General features: G+C 49.7%; 11 protein-coding genes across 11 annotated transcripts; 6 read left to right on the forward strand and 5 right to left on the reverse strand.

The window, feature by feature from the left end:
* Positions 1-228: 228 nt before the first annotated feature.
* A1O9_10646 (uncharacterized protein) lies at positions 229-1,741 on the reverse strand (the record flags this gene model as incomplete). Its single annotated transcript, XM_013400334.1, has 2 exons — positions 229-858; positions 908-1,741. 2 exons carry the CDS (start codon positions 1,739-1,741, stop codon positions 229-231), a joined length of 1,464 nt encoding a protein of 487 aa, XP_013255788.1.
* Positions 1,742-2,338: 597 nt separating this feature from the next.
* Positions 2,339-3,124, forward strand: A1O9_10647 (uncharacterized protein; the record flags this gene model as incomplete). The annotated part of the gene is made up of 1 exon (XM_013400335.1): positions 2,339-3,124. The coding sequence occupies one exon, from the start codon at positions 2,339-2,341 to the stop codon at positions 3,122-3,124; it is 786 nt and encodes a 261-aa protein (XP_013255789.1).
* A 392-nt stretch (positions 3,125-3,516) lies between these two features.
* Positions 3,517-3,994, reverse strand: A1O9_10648 (S25 ribosomal protein; the record flags this gene model as incomplete). Its single annotated transcript, XM_013400336.1, has 3 exons — positions 3,517-3,752; positions 3,865-3,922; positions 3,992-3,994. 3 exons carry the CDS (start codon positions 3,992-3,994, stop codon positions 3,517-3,519), a joined length of 297 nt encoding a protein of 98 aa, XP_013255790.1.
* A 376-nt stretch (positions 3,995-4,370) lies between these two features.
* A1O9_10649 (40S ribosomal protein S22) lies at positions 4,371-5,031 on the reverse strand (the record flags this gene model as incomplete). The annotated part of the gene is made up of 2 exons (XM_013400337.1): positions 4,371-4,630; positions 4,899-5,031. 2 exons carry the CDS (start codon positions 5,029-5,031, stop codon positions 4,371-4,373), a joined length of 393 nt encoding a protein of 130 aa, XP_013255791.1.
* Positions 5,032-6,508: 1,477 nt separating this feature from the next.
* Positions 6,509-7,806, forward strand: A1O9_10650 (2-oxoisovalerate dehydrogenase E1 component, beta subunit; the record flags this gene model as incomplete). Its single annotated transcript, XM_013400338.1, has 3 exons — positions 6,509-7,089; positions 7,153-7,715; positions 7,769-7,806. The coding sequence occupies 3 exons, from the start codon at positions 6,509-6,511 to the stop codon at positions 7,804-7,806; spliced, it is 1,182 nt and encodes a 393-aa protein (XP_013255792.1).
* Positions 7,807-8,260: 454 nt separating this feature from the next.
* Positions 8,261-9,410, reverse strand: A1O9_10651 (2-oxoisovalerate dehydrogenase E1 component, alpha subunit; the record flags this gene model as incomplete). The annotated part of the gene is made up of 2 exons (XM_013400339.1): positions 8,261-9,028; positions 9,093-9,410. The coding sequence occupies 2 exons, from the start codon at positions 9,408-9,410 to the stop codon at positions 8,261-8,263; spliced, it is 1,086 nt and encodes a 361-aa protein (XP_013255793.1).
* Positions 9,411-10,876: 1,466 nt separating this feature from the next.
* Positions 10,877-12,076, forward strand: A1O9_10652 (uncharacterized protein; the record flags this gene model as incomplete). The annotated part of the gene is made up of 1 exon (XM_013400340.1): positions 10,877-12,076. One exon carries the CDS (start codon positions 10,877-10,879, stop codon positions 12,074-12,076), a length of 1,200 nt encoding a protein of 399 aa, XP_013255794.1.
* Positions 12,077-12,734: 658 nt separating this feature from the next.
* A1O9_10653 (uncharacterized protein) lies at positions 12,735-14,325 on the forward strand (the record flags this gene model as incomplete). The annotated part of the gene is made up of 2 exons (XM_013400341.1): positions 12,735-13,073; positions 13,132-14,325. 2 exons carry the CDS (start codon positions 12,735-12,737, stop codon positions 14,323-14,325), a joined length of 1,533 nt encoding a protein of 510 aa, XP_013255795.1.
* Positions 14,326-14,576: 251 nt separating this feature from the next.
* On the reverse strand, positions 14,577-15,131 carry A1O9_10654 (uncharacterized protein; the record flags this gene model as incomplete). The annotated part of the gene is made up of 1 exon (XM_013400342.1): positions 14,577-15,131. The coding sequence occupies one exon, from the start codon at positions 15,129-15,131 to the stop codon at positions 14,577-14,579; it is 555 nt and encodes a 184-aa protein (XP_013255796.1).
* Positions 15,132-16,420: 1,289 nt separating this feature from the next.
* A1O9_10655 (uncharacterized protein) lies at positions 16,421-17,668 on the forward strand (the record flags this gene model as incomplete). Its single annotated transcript, XM_013400343.1, has 2 exons — positions 16,421-16,826; positions 16,875-17,668. Coding segments are annotated over 2 exons (1,200 nt in total), but the record flags the coding sequence as incomplete, so codon positions are not given.
* Positions 17,669-18,557: 889 nt separating this feature from the next.
* Positions 18,558-20,425, forward strand: A1O9_10656 (uncharacterized protein; the record flags this gene model as incomplete). The annotated part of the gene is made up of 4 exons (XM_013400344.1): positions 18,558-19,195; positions 19,250-19,558; positions 19,618-20,103; positions 20,167-20,425. The coding sequence occupies 4 exons, from the start codon at positions 18,558-18,560 to the stop codon at positions 20,423-20,425; spliced, it is 1,692 nt and encodes a 563-aa protein (XP_013255798.1).
* Positions 20,426-21,912: the final 1,487 nt, after the last annotated feature.

A 21,912-nucleotide genomic window follows, 5' to 3' on the forward strand; every position in this document is an offset into this window, starting at 1 on the left:
CGAAGTAGGATAGAGTAAAAGTAAATGTTCTTTCTGAAGAGTAAGCACGGCAAATGGTGATCCGATCATCTCGTGTCAACCAGAACAAAGAAATCAATGCTATGGGGCGTTGCAGCCAGTCCAAAAAAGGAGAACCCAGAGAAAGGAGTCACCCCTTTTCCACTACGATCCTTCATATTACAAGCTGCATCGTGACCATAAATTCATGACTACGGATTACCTAGGTATTCAATCTCGCTCGTTAACCCTCCTCTGCCAATCCTCTCCAATCTTCAAACTTTCAACCACTGTGACTCGCTTGCCCAGCCCTGTTCGCTCCTCCCTCTGCCACCACGTCTCACTTCTTTTCGTGGTGGACTCGTCATCAGTATCGATCAGCCCGCCGTGACCACCCTCGTCCCCAATAACTACAACCGTCTGTCGAACCCAGCCAGACAGATCAGCCACTATTTCACCATCCCTCCCACACAGGGACTCTTGTATATAAACAACTTCAGGCGCTAAGCTGCGCAAAAGATGTTTGTGACCACTGGGCGAAGTAAAGGGCATGATCATGCTATCTTTGTCCACAATCGCCATGGCTTGATTGTGGAGCGTTTTGTACAAAGTCGTAGTCTCATCAATTGGATTTGGCTCTACCTGAGATAAGATGCCGTCGGCAGGGAAATCACCCGGCGTCTGAGAGGGTGTCTGAGCATCGTGATGGCTTATGTTGGAGAATGACGAAGCCATCGACTGCGAAATCCCTCGGGTTGCGACGGGACTCAGGGGATGAGCCTTGAGATCTGGCGTGTAGATCAAAATGAAGACCCTTGTAGTATCAGGGTCGACGAAGTCGGGAAGATGTGCAAGAATTGACTATACCATAGTGAGTAGAGAATGATGGAAATTGAGACATACAACTTACAGCATGCCCTCCGACATCCACCTCGCTATCAGGCGTCTCTTCGACCGCCGAGACAACAATGGCTACAGTCTTGCGCTTGCGTTGAAGGACCGAAGCAGACTTGGGCAAGCCAACCGCGCCTGAGAAAAACTCCTCTGCCGTACCACGCCTTTTAATTCCGTGAGTGATCTCTCGGTCATTGTCTCTTTGCTCTGCCTCTTCACTCCATCGTTCATGGTCTTCGTAACCGCCACTGCCGCCGGTCAATGAGCTGATAGCACCGCCAACCATGGCACCGGCAGCAGCAACCCCTGCCGCACCAGCTGCAATAGTCTTGCTAGCCCAGTCGTTGGGAGGAACAGGGCTTGTGGAGCGGCCAAATCCAAACGCGCTGGAGACTCGAGCCACCAAGCCTGACTCCTCTTGCTGGTCTATAGCTGTAGATCGCACTGAACGATACTCGCCGCTTGCATCAAGCGGGCCGGTGGGAGGAGGTCCCTGAAATGCCCCGGGAGGAGGTCCGCTGGGACCCCCAAACCCACCAGGTTGCTGTGGTCCAGGTCCAGGACCTTGAAACCCACCTGGAAAAGGCTGCGCTTGAGGAGGGAGAGCACCACTCATGTTTGAATAGCCTGGAGGCGGAATGCCACCAGGGTAATGCTCATCCTCACTGGATTCCACTTCGTCATCGCGTCTTTCGCTCCAAATCCATGCAGCAACACCAATGGCCGCTGCAGTGACAGTCAAGGTGAGAGGAATCCAGTACCCAAAAGCGGATCTATTGCCAGAATGTCCATAGCCACCTGAATTCGAGGTGCGCTTCCTCCGCTCAGTGACGGTATACTGGTATGACATCGTTGGGCTTGGGTCTTAGGATAGATGCACTATCTCAACAAGACATTGGGGATGTTTATCTTCAGTGTTTGGAGCGCAAGGCGGAGGAAACGCAATTCTGCGCAAGGACAAGTTGGTGGTCGGAGGTTTTGAAAGGGAGTGGAACTGTTTACTCGTTTGTCGCAGCCTCGGCTAATCAGGCTGATGGGTCGAGCTGAGGACAATTATAAAGGGATTTTGTTTATCGATAGAGATGGTCAATGCAGAGGAAATCAGAGAAGAAGATGGTAACGTAGAAGAAGGGAAACGGCCGAGTTCATGGGATGGGATTTGGGTGGCTGGTTGCTGGTCCGGCTGGAAACAAAACAAGTCAAGGCTACTCTTTCGCTCCCAGCCTCATCCGCATGTTGCCTCTGCACCTTCCCCACACTCAACAACATTAGCTTTGTTACAGGTATTACTAGACGATTAGTGTTACGAAATTAAGACCTCAATACCACCGCGAGCAGTTGGCTGAGATCTTGACCTTCTCGTCTTCTCGTCAACGACTATTCTATACGACTATGACCGAACTCTAGCCTCCAGCGTCCACTCATAATTCATTCTTCATTGGTAGAAATGTCGACTCCTCCGGGTGCCCGTCGCCGGCCTCAGGGCACCAAAGACAGACGAAGTAACAACACCCCGTCTTCAGATGCTATTCCCGATGAGCCTGAGGACCAAACATCCCGCATTATATCGCCTCTCGACATCGTCCGAATAGTCATAACTCTCATTGGGGTGTCCTGCGCCCTGTCATACTACACCACCTCTGGCGCATCACTGTACTGGAACTTCGACCCATGGTTCACAGATCCCGCAAAATTAGCTCACTGGTGGCAAGGGCCTTTGCAGTTGACACCAACCCAGCTGACTACATTTGATGGGTCCGATCCAAACAAGCCGATCTACCTGGCTATCAATGGAAAGATCTTTGATGTCTCTGCGGGGAGGCATACCTATGGCCCCGGCGGCAGCTACCATGTCTTTGCTGGACGAGACGCCACGAGAGCCTTTGTCACTGGTTGCTTCCTTGAAGACCGTACTGGTGATATGAGGGGAGCCGAGGAGATCTACATCCCAGTTGACGACCCCGATGAGGACATCACAAGTGCACAGAAGAAAATAAGAGCCGAGCGGGACCGCAGGAAAGCCAAAGAAAAAGTGCAGCAGGAAGTCCAGAAATGGGAGAGTTTCTACAAAACCAGCAAGAAATATTTCCAGGTCGGTGAGTTGGTTGGTGTACCAGAGTACACAGGCGAACCCCCGAAGTTGTGTGAGCCCGCGCAGAAAGGGCGGCCGAAGAGGAAGAACCAGAAACAACACGAGTCTCCCAGTGCTGCACCTGGAAAACCTGTGCATTAGCAACTTGATTTCATGTGTGATGATCATTTCAATACATTCTCGAACGACTAGTGATGGAAAATCCATGCAATAACACAAAATGATGGTTTTGATGGCAGTAAGAACTGATTTTCATTGATATTGTCCAGTCATCCTACATCATATGAGATAGTTGCATTCGCCCTGCCGGATGTGAAGTTCCCAGCGGCAGAATTCCTATCACCTACGGCCACACCATGGCCATTTGCATGTAGAATCACCACCACCATCGATTGACTGATTGGCAGGCGCCCGAAGTCCTCTCATCATCCATCTCAACAAGCCGGTGAATGGATCATTTCTGCGATGTATGCATAATCATGTCATTTTAGTCAAATCACCCGCACCCATGCCATCGAAATCAGGTAGAAAATCTAATCTTCACCGGCGGCAGCTCTTGTGTAGATGCTTCCCTTGGAGTGGGCGACGACTTTGCGAATAACACCTCTGTCCTCAAGATCAGCGAGGGCCTTGCGGGCGAGCGAACCGTTGATCTTCAGACGATCGACGAGCACGGCGACAGTGACGAGTCGGTATGATTGCACATCCTTGTTGAGTTTGTCTGAGGTTGCTTTATCTAGGACAACTGCGTGGTTGGCCTTATCCTTGACTGTGAAGTGTGGAGAGAGGCACGTTAGCGGAGGAATTCATTGCGACGCAATACACAATTTCATTGATGGTTCGATTTGTTGCGTAGTGGATGGATGGGAGATATTGCGTACCCTTTCCCTTCGACCACTTCTTCTTCTGCTTCTTGCCACCGGAGGATGCTGCTGGCGCCTAGACGGGTCTGTGTCAGTACTGGTTTAATACGCCTCGTAGAGCAGGTGGCTAGATGGGCATAGTTACCATATTTGCGGTGTTGTGTCTTGACGAATACCAGAGATAAGAGGGAGGGAGAGTGGGAGGTTCGCTGCGAAGATGTGATCAAGATTTCTGGTTCCCGCAGTTGGCCAAATCCGGAAAATAGGGCAAAAGTCTTGGCATCATTGGAGCAAAAGTCCATCTGCCTCTTATATTCCATGCAAAGACAAGTTATGATTATGAGATCAATGGCACAGACACTCAAAAGGGAGTTAGCAAATGATCGCAGACAGTTGTCCTTCGATTTCAACCGAATTGCATTGTATTATCTACAAGTTCTGTCACTCTTGAGCTCAAACTTTTCTGGGTACCTCATTTCCTTGCTCATGCAATTCGTGTCCGACGCTTCTCTAAATGACGGTGTCTAATAGAAGAATCCAATAACCTTGCCAGCCACGTGCTTACGCCTGGCCTCCTCATGGTCCATAATACCAGCACTGGTGGTGAGGACAATGTAGCCGAATTGACGAGATGGGAGCAGCTTGACAACCCACTTCTCAAGATCCTTCAGGGCGACGTTGTAGCGGGGAGAGATGACACCTGTCTTGTTGAGACGTCCATTGAGCTGGATCACAACCTTGCCGTTGCGGTGGTCGTCAACTTCCTCAAATTCGCCAATGTAACCTGTCGGGGTCAGAGTCAGCACCGTCACTGATGACTGATGTTCATGGGGTTTGTAGCGATCGAATAAACATAACCAGACATCAAAAAGAAAGAAAGCTATGTGTAAGATCGATCGCAAGAGTAAATCTCAATCTTTCGGGTACTTAAAGGGCAAAGGTCGTCGAGCATATTTGAAACCGTAGCCTAGTTATCAACCCGATAACTTTATGTGTCCACCGACCCTCCTCTTTCTGCATGATTGTGAGAGATTTGCGAGCCATGTACGTACCGTGCTTCTGCATGACGCTCAGGAACTTGATGATAACTTTGGAGCTGGGTCGGATAAGGACTTGACGCTTGCCGGCCTTCTCGGCATTGTTGATACTCTTGAGAGCGTCGTTGAGGACGGAAGTCTTGACCATTTTGGCGGTTGTGGGTTGAGATTCTCAAGTCGTGTAAACGAGGACTTGAGGTGTCTGCAGAATAGATTTTCTGTTAGTCTCCAGTAGCCTCGAGCAGGAAGAGTGCCCATTCAAGGGTTCTTCAGCTCGTGTCGCAAAAGATGAGCGTGTCCTACTATACACGACGCGGAAATATTACAATCCGCAGCGGAAAGTCGGATTGCTCATCTAAGGCTAGTTGAAGAGAGCCGGAATATCGACATACCTCTTTTTGATGATTCGTAGTTGACGATGAAGATTGTCGTTGGTGGTCGTGGAGGTTGAAGCGCAGGGTGGAAATTCTTCAGATGGATTTGATTGTGCTATGCCAAGATTTCAATACCCACTAGTCTACATTTAGGGTTCAATCTCTCCGAGCACCGACAGCCTTGCACGTGACTGAAAGTTCCCCTCGCCCCGCGGGTCAGGGAACGCGTTTCCACACTGTAAATCGCGACAATGCGGTTGATCAATATCTGCTACATACCAGAAGGAAGCACAGGTGATCTCTATTCCCACGGGTCGAGATGGATCCAGATCAAATTTCGCCTTAAGCCTGACCCTCTCTAGTCACAAGACTTGAACCGAATCTATCTGGAATCCTTGAGAATTGGGTAAACAGGATTGCCCACTGGATGTCCAAGGAGGCGATTCACACCCAAGGCACCCCGAAAATGTACTGTAGTGCTTATGCCTTTAAGATACGATCAGCATCACAGTTCTGGGAATATTCTCGACAGCCGCCCTCACTTTACTTCACATGATCCTCGCGACCCCAAAGCCAATACGGCAGGGTCGGTTTGCGAAGAGGTCTATGTACTGAAACCCATCCTCAGCTGGCTCTTGCCTTGCGTCCATCTAGTACGATAGCAGACTAAACATATCTATCTGCTCTCCGGACATCATTGTATGTCTGAAATCGCGAGATTGGTCATAAAATCAAAATCCCCGAGGAGTTCCCCGAGGAGTTCCCCGACACGTCGGTCCCTTGTATTCGACGACTTACGTTAGATTCGGCAAACTGAGCCCATCATAAAGTCCAAATATTGGTTCGGCTCAAGGTCGATGTGCTATCCCAGAGTGCACAAGCCCGTGCCCTTTCACTTGACTCGTGGCTTGTGCATCAGTGGTAAGCGTCGGAGTATGCGAGGATCTACTCCGAACTCGGCCCGGTGGCCGGACTGACAAAGAACTCCGAAGGTACTCAGTCCATGGTTGTGAGGTAAGCTTAGTTCATGACAGATGAAACATGTATGTGACCAGGGAAGGACAGCACCTTCGTGGGTGCGTTCTCCACTTCTAACCGCCTGCATTGAAAGCTATGGCATGTGGTGGATGCTACATGCCTACCCGTTTTAGTCATGCCATAGTATACCAGTATGAAGATTGTGTTTCCCAGATGCACTGCAGAATAGAATCCTCGTCCAAGTTGAGGAAATAGTACATCTTGATGGCCGCGATGAAGGCTTGCAGACGACTTACGAGTGTATACCGACGCAGCATAGCTTCGTCTACGGCCAAGTCGCGCCACTATGCGACGCAAGCACCACCGCCGCAACGCAGACTGAACCTGCCGACCGATTTCAAAAACACTCCTCTCCTGCATCACAGCTCCAAGACGTTCTCGAATACTCCTGGACTGCCCCATTCCGTGCCATCCACGAGGCTTAATTTGTATCAAGCTGTAAATGCCGGATTACGAACGGCTCTGGAGGCGTCGAAAGATGTTCTGTGTTTCGGTGAGGATGTTGCATTTGGAGGAGTCTTTCGCTGTACCATGAACTTACAGTCCGAATTCGGTGAGGACAGGGTCTTCAACACACCGATCACAGAACAGGGAATCGTGGGCGCTGCTATTGGAATGGCAGCCGAAGGTGCCCGGCCAGTCGTGGAGATTCAATTCGCAGACTACGTTTATCCAGCCTTTGACCAGATTGTCAATGAAGCCAGCAAATTCCGTTATCGCGAGGGCCACACAGGGGCAGGTTTAGGTGGCATGGTCATCAGAATGCCGTGCGGCGGCGTTGGGCACGGTGCTTTGTGAGTGAATCCGCTAAACCGCGAAAGACGGTTCTTGCAGGCTCGAGCTAATACTTCGTTAAGATACCACTCGCAGTCTCCCGAGTCATTATTCTGCCATGTTCCTGGCTTCAAAGTTGTTATGCCACGTTCGCCAACACAAGCCAAAGGGCTATTGCTTTCGGCGATCCTTGACTCAGAAGATCCGGTTATTTTCATGGAACCAAAGATTCTCTACAGAGCAGCAGTAGAGGAAGTACCAACTGAGGATTATCGACTGCCACTGGGTAAAGCAGAATTGCTGAAACCTGGGGCTGATTTGACAATAATTTCATATGGACGACCACTCTACAACTGTTCAGCTGCAATACAAGCAGTGGAGCAGGAACGAGGTGTCAGTATCGAGTTGATCGATCTGCGAACCATATATCCCTGGGATCGTGATGCCATAATAGAGAGCGTGTCAAAAACAGGAAGGGCTATTGTTGTTCATGAAAGTATGGTCAATTATGGAGTTGGATCGGAAGTATCCTCTGTGATTCAAGAGTCTGCGTTCCTCAGCCTCAAGGCTCCGGTAAAGAGACTGGGTGGCTGGACTACACATACAGGTCTGGCGTGGGAGAAATATATCTTCCCAGATGTTACAAGTAAGTTCTTTCAATTAAAGCTCCATCTATACCCATGCTAATGACTCAAACAGGAATCTATGACGCTATTCTCGAGAGTCTTGATTATTGATGCATATCAGGCTACGCCCTTTGAGTAGGATAGACCGAACTATGTTCGACCTTTCAAGCTTCATGTGCTCTTGAATGCTATAGATCTTAAAATCAGGGCTAATCGCCCGATTGAGAAGTTGGACTGCCTTTTTCGAAGAAGCCCTTTGACCCATACTTTGGTCAAAAACTGTACACCGAATTGCGGGAGCTACACAATGATATTGCTCGTATTCAAAGTTGAAAATTTCAAGAACAGGTTGAATTTTCAGATGATGGGTTTGCGACTTTCTTAGAAATAAGTTGTGCCGAGGTGATCTCTTTGGTAGTGTTGACGATGTTCCCTTCCGTTGCTGCATCCTTGGTTTGTTTCAATGATGTGCCTACTGGGTTATGAACCACATTATAAGATGAGTACAATATTCATTAACAAAGTGTTCGAAACGGCCCCCACGTCAAATAACTCTCCTCAGCGACTAGAGACCGCCCAAGCCTCCTTCGTGGTCATCTAGGTCGTATTCACCTGGATATTTCATCATCAAGCGCCTCATCTCCTTCCTCTGCGCTTCCTGCTCATCCGAAAGTCTTGAATAAACATCATCAAAGATAGAACTCAGCTTCGGTTTCTTCTCACGCTCCGCCATCTTGAGCTCCGAGAGAATATCCTTTCTTATCTGGACTCTCGCCTGCTCGTCCTGCTCATCGCTCCAAAGACCTTTCTTCTTCAACCATTTTCCGAGCTTGAGGATTGGGTTGTCTCGCACTGTCCACGGTTCGAGATCTTTGATGTTTCGGTATGCAAAACTGTCGTCGCTGGTGCTGTGGTGAGACATGCGGTAGCTCATCATCTCGAGGAGGATAGGGCGCCCGCCGTTCTCGAGTGCCCGCCGACGGGCTTCTTTGGTGGCTTCGTGAACGGCGAAGATGTCTGTACCGTCTACACGCAGGGAGTCGATGCCGTAGCCGATTCCTCTGCTAGCAATTCCGTCGCCGCGATACTGCTCGGAGGTTGGTGTCGAGATGGCATATCCGTTGTTTCTGCAGATGAATATCACCGGACAATCTCGAGTAGCTGCAAAGTTCAGGGCTCCATGGAAGTCACCCTCGCTTGCTGCACCATCGCCGAAATATGCCACTGCGACTCGAGGCGATGTAGTTCCGCTTTCAAGATCTTGTACCTTCATTGCGTATGCGGCCCCTGCTGCATGGGGAATCTGCGTACCAAGTGTAGATGCAACCGCATGCTGAGGCTGTCTGTCAGCCTGTTTCTCACCAGTCTCAATGGAATCTTTTTCACGCTCTACTTACAATCCCTGTCTTCAGTCTCCCACTGTAGTGAACTGGCATGTTTCTACCCTTGCCAGGATCATTCTTGTTCGCTGTCAACTGGCTCATGAAGTCCTTCAACACAAACCCTCGTTGTAAAAACACGCCTGTCTCTCGATATTGACAGGTGATGATGTCGTCTGGGCCAAGAGCCGCAGCAGATCCTACCATGATAGCCTCTTCACCTCGGGACACCTGAAATCGCATCGTTAGTCTACCCTTTAGATTGAGATTGTTATGGCCCACCATGTAAAAACTTAAACGGCCTTGTCGTTGTGCCTCTGACATGATTTTATCCATTATATTTACTGCCGGCGTCCAAAAAGGGGCGCAGCATATCAGTATTTGGGCCCACGGTTTGTCTTAGGGAACTCATTTGCTAATCATACCCGTCAACATATTCTTGTACCATTGCAATGCTTGTTCATTTTCGATCGCTGGTGGCTCTCTTTCGTGATCTACCACCGACCCCTCGGAGTCTATCACATGGTAAGTTGCGATCGGAGGCAATGTCGCTGGTTGTAAGAATTCGAGCTTGGACACTAGTGGACTTCTGACTGCTCCTGGGAATCGTGGCCTAGTACAATTTATCTTCTCAGTTCACATTTCAAGCAGACAAGTAGAAGATTGTACTACTAACGATGCTGAGATTTGCTCTAGAGTGAGTTGTGAATTGAAACGTACGCTTCTCTGGGGAGTCGAGGACCTAAACATTGTTGATGTCGTTCGACTAAGCGAGAGGACCTGACAACCACGCTGCCGACCCATCATGGCTATGGATAGTCCTTTGCAAGTTCACGGCGAGTCGTTGTGACAACACCTTCAAGAGCAATGTACTACAACATGTAGTTCATACACCTCAGGGCCCTAAAACCAGACCGAGCCCACGTATGGTTGATTGTCTTCTTGGCACATTGGATCTGGATTACGAAGTAACGAATAGAAAGAGTCTTCCGGGGAGGCATACTTCACTCCGAATCTTCCATCAATGTTTAATTGTTGCATCGGCACAGGATCATCTAAGGTCGCCTTTGAGATGGTACAAAATCGGTTACCTGCGGGAATTCGGTGTTCGGCAACTCGACTCCCGGCCCGTTACGGGGGGTTTACGCCAGCCTCTCTAGCACTATGGGGAATGTATAGTCAATCGTAGGATGATGCCAATTTAGGAAATGTATGTGGGCAGGGGTATGTGAATCGAGAATAATCGAGCCATGTTTGTTCCCTGCTTTGATATGGCATACTTGATCCATTACTTTTTCTCGTTTGTCGGTGGAACGGTCAATTTATCACAAGGAGGACTCTGCTGAGTCGAAAATGGCACTGCAAAGGGTGGTCCCTCGACTTGGTGTCTCTAAACATTTGGGGCGCTGTTTATCCAAACAACAACTGAATCGTCAGTGCAGGCGCCCTTTTCATCAGTCAACGTCTTTGAACGTTGTGAAGCCGTACGTACTTGCGGATATTGGGGAAGGTTAGCTGATGCATTCATTGAGTGAGGCGCCACACTGAAAACCAAGCAGGAATCACCGAGTGCCAGATAATCAGCTGGTCAGTGAAACCAGGGGACAAAGTCGAACAGTTTGATACAATATGTGAGGTCTCTTCGGACAAGGCGACGGTAGAGGTCAGTCGGCGCGCGAGCCTTGCCTTAGACACCCAGCTGAGATAGCTAGATAACCTCGCGGTTCGATGGAACCATCAAAGAACTCCATTATGGAGAGAACGATGTTGCAATCGTTGGAAAGGTATGATGCACCGAACCCATGAGAACCCGGACTGACCTGTTACAGCCATTGCTCGACATCGACATCGAGGGTGATGGTGACGAAGAACCATTGTCCGTGACGCAGATAGAGGAGACTTCTGCTGAGGTAGAGAGCGCCGCAAGGGATTCTGAGAAAGCAAAGGACTTTATCAGCTCTGAGGATGCTTCTATGTCTGCGTCAGAAGCAAACGCAGCAGCGCAAAGACCCCAAAGCAAGCCTCCAAGTTCGCCAGAAGTACAGGGCAATTTTGAAGCAACGCCGGCTGTCAGGCATTTGCTAAAGCAACATAATATTGTGGTCGAAAGGATAACTGGCACCGGAAGAGGTGGACGCATCACCAAAGAAGACGTTGAACGCTACCTGTCAGAATGCAGGAAAGATGCCCCTGTGTCCACACCCACAGAGATTTCGACGGCAGCATCCTCAACGGCTGGACAGGACGTCACCGTTCGGTTGAGCGCGACGGAAAACCAGATGTTCAAGGCGATGACTCGTTCGCTCAGCATCCCGCATTTTTTGTACACCCACTCAGTCAATGTTTCAGCCTTCAGCGAGTTGCGATCCAAGCTTGCAGCATCCAAGGTCTTAGATTATCTGGCAACGTCAGCAAAGGACACAAGCATAACTCCGAAGATTACGCTTCTTCCATTCATCATGAAGGCGCTGTCGACAGTGTTCTTGCAATTTCCAAAATTGAATTCCCATGTAGATGCAAAGGAACCAAATACTCCCAAATTAACGCTTAAAGCCAGTCACAATTTCGGGATAGCAATTGACACACCCCAAGGCTTACTGGTGCCGGTGATCAAGAATGTACAGGATCAGTCTGTCTTGTCTCTAGCTGCCGAAATCAAACGTGTCGGCGACATCGCACGAGCAGGGAAGCTGAAACCCGAAGATTTTCAAAGTGCGACTTTCACGGTCAGCAACATTGGCAGCGTCGGAGCTCGTTGCCAAGCTGTCAGCCCAGTAATTGTTGCTCCCATGGTTGGGATACTCGGCATGGGAAGAATGTCAGATGTGCCGGTTTTCAGAAAAGATGACCAAGGAAACGAGGGGCTTTTTAAGGAGCAGCAAGTCATATTGAGTTGGAGCGCAGATCACCGAATCATTGATGGAGCGACGGTCGCAAAGGCTGCCGACATGCTTGCAGCGCTGTTGAGTCAGCCAGAGAGCTTGGGGCTGATTCTCAAATGAGAGACCTGGTTGATATCAGTAGCGACAGGAGAGGAAGCCTGACGCAAGTAGAACTGGTTAGTCGTGGCGGTCGTCGGATATTGGGCAATATATAGTTTTGTGCGATGCATCATAATAGCCTGTACTCCGTACCCCATACCCCGTACTCGGTAATTAATACTATTCACTTCCTATCGAACACCGGAGAATCCGTCCAAATTCAATTGGCGAACATCTTTAGCGAACTTCGCACGGAAAGGCAGGGCTAACTAGTCTAGATAAGGCGAATGGTTTATCAACGCCCAAAGGCTGGTGTTTCGTCGAACAATCGCGGCCTTAAATGGGGGCCTTAAATAAGGGACGACAGTTGGTTTCAGATACGACGTCGTGACAGCGCGCACATGACTACAACTCGGCACGGTTGTGTGTATATATACGTGAAATGACGGCTGTATTACAACAGTACATCCCTGCTGATTATCTCCACTACCCCTTATTTCTGAAACCTAATCCCTGTTGAGGAACGAAAATCCCATGGACAGGTTGAACAAATTTAACTTTTGACGATAAGCGTCATAAGCAAAACGTGTCAATAATGAATCCAGGGCCTAAGTACCCAAGTATTCTACGGGTGTCAACTCTCTTAACCTCCCCTTCAAAGTACAAGATTTGTCTCACAATGCTCGGCCTCATATTATTCTATGCTTTGCTGGCGAAGCTCGCTTACGAGCTGAGCCTCGCCGTCTACCGTATAACGTTTCATCCGCTCTCCAAGTTTCCCGGCTCAAAGCTGGCTGCCTCAACATACTGGCATGAAACGTACTACGATGTCTTCAAAGGACATTCCTATATCTGGAAGATCAAAGAAATGCACGAGAAATACGGTCCCGTGATTCGCACTAATCCTGATGATGTTCATATTCACGATCCTGAATTCTTCGATACACTCTATGGCTTAAAAATGGACAAGTGGGACTGGTGGACGAAAGGCTTCGCTGTACCAACAGCGGGAGGAATGGTCAGTTCTGCCGTGGAAGTGCGTCAAGTGGGTTGGATCTCTGACTTAAAGAAAACAGACTGTAGAGCATGAGGTCCATCGCAAGCGACGAGGGGCATTGAATCCCTTCTTCTCCAAGGCATCTATCGTAGCAAATCTTCCAATCCTTCAGGAGAAGCTTGCCATTATGTGCTCTCGACTTGATAAAATTGCAGGGAGTCGGGAAGTCCTGGATCTGGAATCTGTCTATTTGGCGCTGACAACGGACGTCTTAACCCAGTGCTCGTATGGCTGGACATATGATTACATACATGCCGATGAATGGGCAATGACATGGAAGCTTGTCAACACGGGCGGGCGAGCGTCGGCAGCCATTGTGCGCTCGTTTCCATTGATCGGGGCAATTGTACGTTCTATGCCGCTCTCAGTCGCACTCAAACTCGTGCCACCGGTGGGTTTCATGAAGTCATGGATGCAACGGGTCGGTATGCAGGTGAAGAAGATCAAATCCAATCCTGAGACGATGCAACAAATCAAGATTGAAAAGCGGAGGAAGGATACCATATTTGCCCAGATCTTGTCCAGCGATCTCCCTGAGAGCGAATTGAGCGACCAGCGCCTGATTGACGAGGGGGTCCTCATCGCGACGGCAGGCTCGGAGACAACGGCCTGGGCAATTACCATCACCACGTACCATCTAATGAAGAATCCTGCAGTCCTGAAGAGGATGCGAGAGGAGTTGGCGACCGTGGAAATTCCGAAAGGTGATCCCGTGGCTCCGTGGACATCACTAGAACAATTGCCCTACCTTACGGCAGTCATCAAAGAGGGAGTCCGCATGGCAGGAGGAATGCTGTCCCGACTGCCACGAATCTACGACAAGCCGATTCAGTACAAACAATGGACCATTCCCGCTGGAACTCCAGTAGCCATGACGCCGCATCTTGTTTCTATTGATGAGAACATATTCCCGGAAGCTCGCAAGTTCATCCCTGAGCGATGGCTTGATCAAATGGATGAAGGCCGGACGACTTCGAGGCTGGACAAGTACATCGTCTCATTTGGGAAGGGCTCCCGGAATTGCATCGGGATCCACTTAGCATACGCTCAGCTGTTCATGAGCATCGCGGCGATGGTGCAGCGATACAACCTAGAGATGTTCGAGACCGATGATAGCGATGCGACACCGACGCGTGACTTGTTCACCGCTGGGGTGAAACTGGATAGCAAGGGTATCCGAGTGATCGTCCATGATAAAGATGAGAAGATCTGAGCATCGGCCGTATATCGCCTGGTCTTTTGCGAAATGCCCTTCGTCTAGTGTTCTGGTCTTTCAAACGGGTCATTTGATCTCGGTGGGACAACAAAAACTAAGACAATATCAGCGCTGCAAGTTGGCATTGATTTTTGCTGCACCTACAAGAAGCCAGCCTTGTAACGAGCCATACCCAGCAGTCACTAGGCATCTGGATTTATGAGAATAGTGAATACTAAGAGCACTAACAAAAGCTGCCTGGCCTCAGCTCATGAAACGAACCATGTGTGCCGTGCACTGAAACTCACCGCTACCATCATAATAGTAAACAAGGACGTGATCTGCCCACTGCTAACAATTCTTGACGTGACTATACTATTCTGGCATCCGAAGAATCTTGCGGCTCCAAACGCCATCATTAGGATGGCCATGATGAGCACTGTCGAAGCCAAGGGCACCCCGATCTTGTAGTCGCTAAGCACGCCTGGTGGCGGCGAAGTATGGCCCAGCCGATATAGCTGTAGCACTACAACTGCGAAGGTTGCAAGGGCGGATGATGTCCGGAAGTAAGCAAGAAACACCCGCTCATTGGCGAGATGGTCTCGAGCTGATGACAGTGGAGCATCGAGGCGAGGCGAGGCCAATGAGATCCTCCATGGACCTAGGGGGATGTATTTTGTACTTTCCACTCTGGCCTGCGCATCAGGTGCAACCTCTGTCATCGCTGTAGGATTGTGTGGAGTTTGGAATATATCCATTTCATGTCCTTGTTGCTCGTTGGACCCTCTGCCCACTCCTTGTTCTGGTTCTGTACCGGAAACCATGCTTGCTGGAGCGCTGCTAGGTGGCGCAATCGTGAGGGGTACTGACCAGCAGGCCTGATAAACCACCCTCTTATCAATAAATCAAAACAAAGCCAAGATATACAAGCGAGAGATCAAATGCTGAACCTGTTGTTGAGACAAGTTCCAAAACGTATATGTCGTGATCCAAGGGCAGATTAAAAGGTTGCAGCAGAATCTTGAAGGTGCTTGTCAAGGGACAGTTTTTGATACGCGCCAAGACAAGGCTGAGAAAACAATATTAAATGTTACACTTCATCCCCATTGTGACTTTTGGGACGAGGGTGATGCCGCCCTTTGAAACCCTGAAAGTGAAGGCATAACAGAGAGGTCCTCCGCTGGCAAAATCTCAATTCTCAATCTACTGAAATTGTGTATCAGGATCCTCGGCAGAGCGAGTCTTTCAGGCATTATGAACATCATTGAAGACTGGGCCAGAGCTCGTGCCCTCGCATCTAACTCACGCATATAAAGCGAACCACCACAAGCAAGGCTAAAACAAAGTGTCACGAAGGCAGCAAATTCGGAGATGGTTGATATGCGTTCGAAGGCGGAGGGAAAGGCAAGAACAATGGCCAAACAAAAAGGACGTAATGCATGCAGAAGCTGTGGTCGGCAACAGCTGGAGCATGACCATTTTGCTGAAGGGCAGAAAGAAGCCGCAGGAGATGAAGAGACACGAGCTCGTTATTCGGACAAGGGATTCCCCAAAGGAGGGAGACCACGCACCAGGCAGTGGAGAAGCAGAAAGTGATTATATAAATCTCGACTTGAACGATATTCTTTGAGCTTGCTGCTAAAAAAACATAAACCCATTTGGGTTGGGACTAGTCGCCACTGGCGAGCACATTCTGACTATCTTGACTACTTAACAACTGCCTTGTGATGGCTTGGAGCAGCATGGGTACGGGAATAGTAGTCTGTGATGATGTGACCACACAATGCCGGCTGAAAGATAGACTCGGATATTCGTTCTCATGTTCACATTATAGGCAGCTGTTCCTCCAGAACAGTCAAACGATATCGTCTTGTCGATGATTGCCAGCACAGCCGCTCGCAATCAATGGGGTTTTGGAACTGCCAGTGTACGTGTGAATGTTGACAGAATGTTGGCAGAATTCACTGCTGCATCACTCTCGAGTGAATTCCTCCTGTTGTTAATTCGAAATCAACACAAAGCCTCCACGTAGATTGCTTTCTCTCCATTGATCTACATTCGAGTCGAAAAATAACGCGCATCTCGAGTCGGCTTTCATACTCCTTGAGACGCCATGTCGCCTCGAAAATTGTACTCCGTCAGCAATGACGAGGTGTACTTTGGTCACAATGCATGTCCGTCGAGCTGGGCTGGGATTGTCGACAACAAGGAGCTTTGCATCACGGAGAGTGGTATTGCGGATTTTATCCGTGGTTCCAATCCTGGATTGTTTGAGAGGTTGCGTGGCTTACCTGTCGCAAGTTCGTCCCTCGAAGAAGACGACGTAGTGGTTGTGCGGCGCGAGGACCTGTCCTTGGGCCACCGGCAGTCGGCAAAGCCGAAGATGGTCAGGATAAGAGATGGAGGGTCTCATTTTCCATTTACTTACCCATCACATTTGGACCGGACTCGAGAGGCAGGCTTCGTTGGTCAACGCCTAAAGGACGCTGTGTTGACAATCGTGGACTCGATCGACATTGGTAAGTTCCACAGAGATGGGCGATTTAGACCAGCCTAACAAGATACAGGGGACTCAACCTACACGTATCATCGTCATCACGATGATTGCGCTATCAGTTGCACATTCCCGTTTTGCCCACTGAAGAACCATGTCATTCCAGCCACCGATTCCTTCACTGGTGTCAGAAAGAGTACAACCGCTGAAGCTGAAACAAGCCAGTTGATGGACTTCTATTGCTTCGGATGCTTGGAATATATCCTGAAAGATCAAGGGGATGTGTTCATTGCCGATGGGTTTCCAACTCAAGAGATCGCTGCTTCGTTTGATGGAACAGTAGATCGGGCGCACGTGCTCCAAGCGGCTGAAAGACTCCATCCTGGTCTAAAACATCGAGAGCTGTGGAAGATGTATTACCCGACTGAGCCGCCGTTGGAGGCCGGGGAAGGATCGAACTCAAAGAGAGGCCTCCGGTTGCGTCGTCAGAAGCAGTATGAAATCGAACGCACTTTACAGAAAGTTAGGAAAGACATGTTCGCCATGGCAGGTAGCTGGAATGACACGAAGCCTGGGAGCCTTGTTCTGGTCCGACCACGATACCTTCCGCCATACAGCGATCGATACAAAAAGCAAGGACGTGAATGGAGCGACCGGACCAGCCATGAGACAACTCCAGTAAGTCCCGTTACTGTTGAGAAGCCAATTCCGAACGACCTGGTGTCTTGCTATTGCCGTGAGCCTGCTGATGGGAGCCCCATGGTTCAATGCAGCTCTGACAAGTGCATGTTTGGATTCGTCCACTTTCGGTGCACTGACCTCGAGGAGATGGTTTCTGAAGAGAACATTTTCTTCTGCAAAAATTGCCGGGGCGGGGTGGATGCTAAAGAAGAGATGAAGCAAAAGTTCGAGGCACCAGTTCAAGCTTTGACCTGGGCTGATATGATACCCAGTGATGCAGACAACGAAAATTCGGAGATCGATGACGACGAAGAGACTCACTATCACAACGATGACGGGCAAAATGATTGTCTAACTGTAACCTCTGGTTTCGTAGCTGTCAACAATCTCTCCAAGAGGAATGAAATTCTCATTCCAATGTCTGGCAATGAAAACAATGTTTCAGAGGAGTAATTGGCTGGAACCGTCCAGCTAGGTTGGGATGAGCAACGGCATGGATGGATGATGTTGGAATCACGAATATTGGATGGGCACATGGACTGGAACAGACATCAGTATTGGCATCTGCACCTATCACAATGCCATGGGCTGGATAGGCCTGCTGAGGGAGCACCCAGGGAGAAGAGCTTGAGCAATCCTTCATCCTTGATGACCTGAGGGAGATGAGAAAATTGAGGTGATATTGAGAATTGAGGCACGTGATTCTCAGGCGAGATGTTTATCACGTGATATACATGACATAATCATGCCAAGGCCAGGCTTTCCCTCGCAGGACGAATTCGCACCCTCTTCGCTGTTGCAATCTAACCCAAGGTCTATGACTCTATTTCTTTTTTCCAACATCATCATCGGGTATTGAACAGACGTTCAAGACCGCTCTCCTGTTGAGATCATACTCCCAAGCCTCCATTTGGACACTCGGATCTGAGGGTTGCCGAAAAAGCCTCGGTTGAAGAGCTATTGCAAGGGTTTGCTTGCGCACGCCTTGCTCCAATACTTCCTCTGACCATCGTCCAAGTGATTACTTCCTGCATCAAACCATCTCTCTCGAGCACACCGCCGACCACTACTCAAAATGTCAGGACTTGATGTCGAGGCCCTACTTGACTCGACCGCAGCCAATGATGTTGTAAAAGACTCTCCAAAGGACCGCGAGGATCGACACCGGAGCGATCGGTCAGAGCGTCGTGATAGAGACAGATATCGTGATGGATCTCGCGACCGAGACCGAGACCGCAAGAAACGAGACCGGAGCCGCGAATACCGCCGAGATCGAGACAACGACATAACTAGTCCCCGCAGCGACCATGGAAGCGCTAATGGAAGCCATAGGAGCAGCAGACGACGCAGTCGCAGTCGTGACGACGACAGAAGACGCTCTAAGCGAGACGACGACACCTACCGTAAGCGGTCTCGATCTCCTGAATACGACCGCTACTACCGCCCTGGCGGACGGTCCAAGCGCGATGACGATGATCGACGTGATCGTGATCGAGAAAAGGACCGACGTCGTTCGGGAAGTCCAAGACCGACTACCAAGGGCAAGACACCCGAACCACAGCTTACTGAGGATGAACGTGATAGGAGAACCGTCTTTGTTCAACAACTAGCCGCACGTCTTCGAACTAAAGAGTTGATTTCCTTCTTTGAAAGGGTTGGCCCCGTCAAGGAAGCGCAAATTGTCAAGGACCGAGTCAGCGGTCGATCAAAAGGGTAGGTCGATCACATTCCCGTCCACATGGTTAATGTTGCTAACACGACCCCTAGTGTTGGCTACGTCGAATTTAAGAAGGAAGATTCCGTACCTCTTGCTATTCAGATGACAGGACAGAAATTGCTCGGTATCCCAATCATTGCCCAGCTTACCGAAGCAGAAAAGAACCGTCAAGCCCGCAACCCCGAGGCTACTAGTGGGAATCACAACTCCATTCCCTTCCACCGCCTCTACGTTGGCAATATTCACTTCAGCATTACTGAAACAGATCTGCAGAATGTTTTTGAGCCATTTGGCGAGCTGGAGTTCGTTCAACTTCAGAAGGAGGAGGGTGGCCGCAGCCGAGGATATGGCTTTGTTCAGTAAGTCATTATCTCTAAATCGGTAGACACAGGCGTAGGCATTCTAACTCAGTCGTCAGGTTTCGTGACCCCAATCAAGCTCGTGAGGCTCTTGAGAAAATGAATGGTTTTGACCTCGCAGGACGTCCGATTAGAGTTGGTCTTGGGAACGACAAGTTCACCCCAGAGTCCACGGCCAATCTCCTGCAACGATTCCAAGGACAAAATGGTCCACCGGGAAACTTTCAAGGTTCTGCCTTCTCCGGCTCTGGTGGCCGAGGCTCTCATGCAGGCGGCGGTGCCGGTACCTTCGACCGAGCCGGCGGACGTGACAACGACAAAGGCCAAGGAGGTGCAAGTGCTCTTGATGACACTGATGTTGCCGGTGTGAACTTCAGCAATTATAGCAGAGATGCATTGATGCGCAAACTAGCTAGAACGGATGAACCTGCCGATTCGGACCCGAAGCGCACAGCAGCACCCAAGAAAGAGACGAAGCCTCTGCCTGTCAACGTCAGCCAGGCTAGCAGATGTGTCCTGCTTCGGAACATGTTTGACCCCGCAGAGTACGTTCTCCCCTTGCCAATGAGTTCCTTGAGAGAGAGCAGATTACGCTAACAACTGAACAGAGAAGAAGGCGACGCATGGGTCAAAGAACTCGAAGACGACGTCCGGGCCGAATGCGAAGAGAAGTACGGGCATGTTGTGCACATCTCACTTGACCCCAATACACAAGGTGATATCTACCTCAAATTCGAACGCGTCTCCGGAGGCGAGAATGCCATTAAGGGTCTCAATGGACGTTACTTTGGTGGTAGGCAAATTTCCGCGCAGCCCGTCGTTGACGCTGTCTACAGCAGTTTGTTCTCCCGGACCAAGGCACTTTGATCACTCCCGTTGGCTCGGGGAGGGGGGTCCAAATCCTCAGATGGCGTATATGCGGCGGCGATCGGAGGATGGAGCTGGCGTTGAAGTCATATTGACGTTTCAAACATTCGGGCTTGCGCGAGGAGACCCTGATAGCCTCAGAGCATTCTTTGCCGCGTATTGACATGGCGTCTAGTAATTCAACTCCCGAAGTCAATGCTGTCATTTTGATGGCGACGCTCAAAACACCTAGTGGTTTCGCCAGACGACAGCCAGGCTTCTGCAGAGCAAGAATCAGAGTGGAACGATCCTTATCCCTGGTAGGTTTGTCGTGTTAGTCCTCTGCTTGTGTCCGCACGTCCTCACGTGCCTCAGAGATAATCAATACTACTAGACTTTGTCGTTCATTCCATGCCCGCTCTTGCTAATTGCCGTACCGTTGCCCCCTCGTCTACTGACACGCTTTGCTGGTGACATGAAAAGGGTCCGGACCCTGCAGGAGGGCGGCTATTCCGGGTCCCATTATTACGAGAAGAAACAGTAGTTTGTAGTATCTAGAACCCATAGCGAGAGTCCTTGTTCCAAATTATGACACGTTCTGACTAGCTAATGTCGATTGACTCGTGTTTCATATTGTGTCGAGATCATAGAGATGCTTGAGCTCGCTATGACGAGCAATCAAGCTCCGAGATGCAGAGGCTGGCAAAGGCCCTGATCGAGAGCACACATCAGAGCCCTTACCAAGAGCTAGCCAGCGCTTTCTGGCTCTAGCATAAGGCAGTACAGCGAGCAGCTGTATTTCAGCATCATCTTCACCTGTTGGAGATTGCTTCGAAAACAGTGTTGTTGAATGGGCAAAGATGATACTGAAACATAGCTACTGACTGGACAAAGCTGGCCTTCTTTGATATGTCGACATGCCGGTCGTGACCACATGAGAGATGGCCAGTCCACTGTACAGCAACATCAGCAAACATTCAATGGTAACGATAACTTGACTTACCCAACCATGACGTTGTCTCATGTGGACAACGACAGGCCCCTCCCACTGACATGGATCGATGATCCAAGATCCAGATCCACCAGACCTTGAAGGCAGCTCTGGGCCCGGGCTTGGATTTGAGAAACGGGAAGGGACGCGCATGACTCAGTGATATTGGCGAAGAGTGAAGCCTTGCCAAAAGAAAAGGCTTCGAAGTTGTGCCCCTCGAAGCTCTGCATTTGAGTGGAATTTGGTCACAAGGACGATAAGCTGGCCGGGAGATGGATTATGGATCAGAAGTTTCGTCCCGTGATCTTGCGTAGCCCATAATTGTTGAAGCTGAAACTCATATTTATGCTTTCACTCCGCTTTGGACCGTAATAAGTGTATCTTCCCTTCCAGCTCAGTCATCTTGGACAGCCCATAGTCCGTGGGGATATTTCCTTGGTTTTCTTTCGCTCTTTGGTTCGGTGGTAATAGTCAAGCTCGTTCGTTTGACTTCCTTTCTTCTGTTCCCTTTTTCGGC

This window comes from Exophiala aquamarina, assembly GCF_000709125.1.
Source record: "Exophiala aquamarina CBS 119918 chromosome Unknown aczIA-supercont1.14, whole genome shotgun sequence".
Classification (NCBI taxonomy): Eukaryota; Fungi; Ascomycota; class Eurotiomycetes; order Chaetothyriales; family Herpotrichiellaceae; genus Exophiala; species Exophiala aquamarina.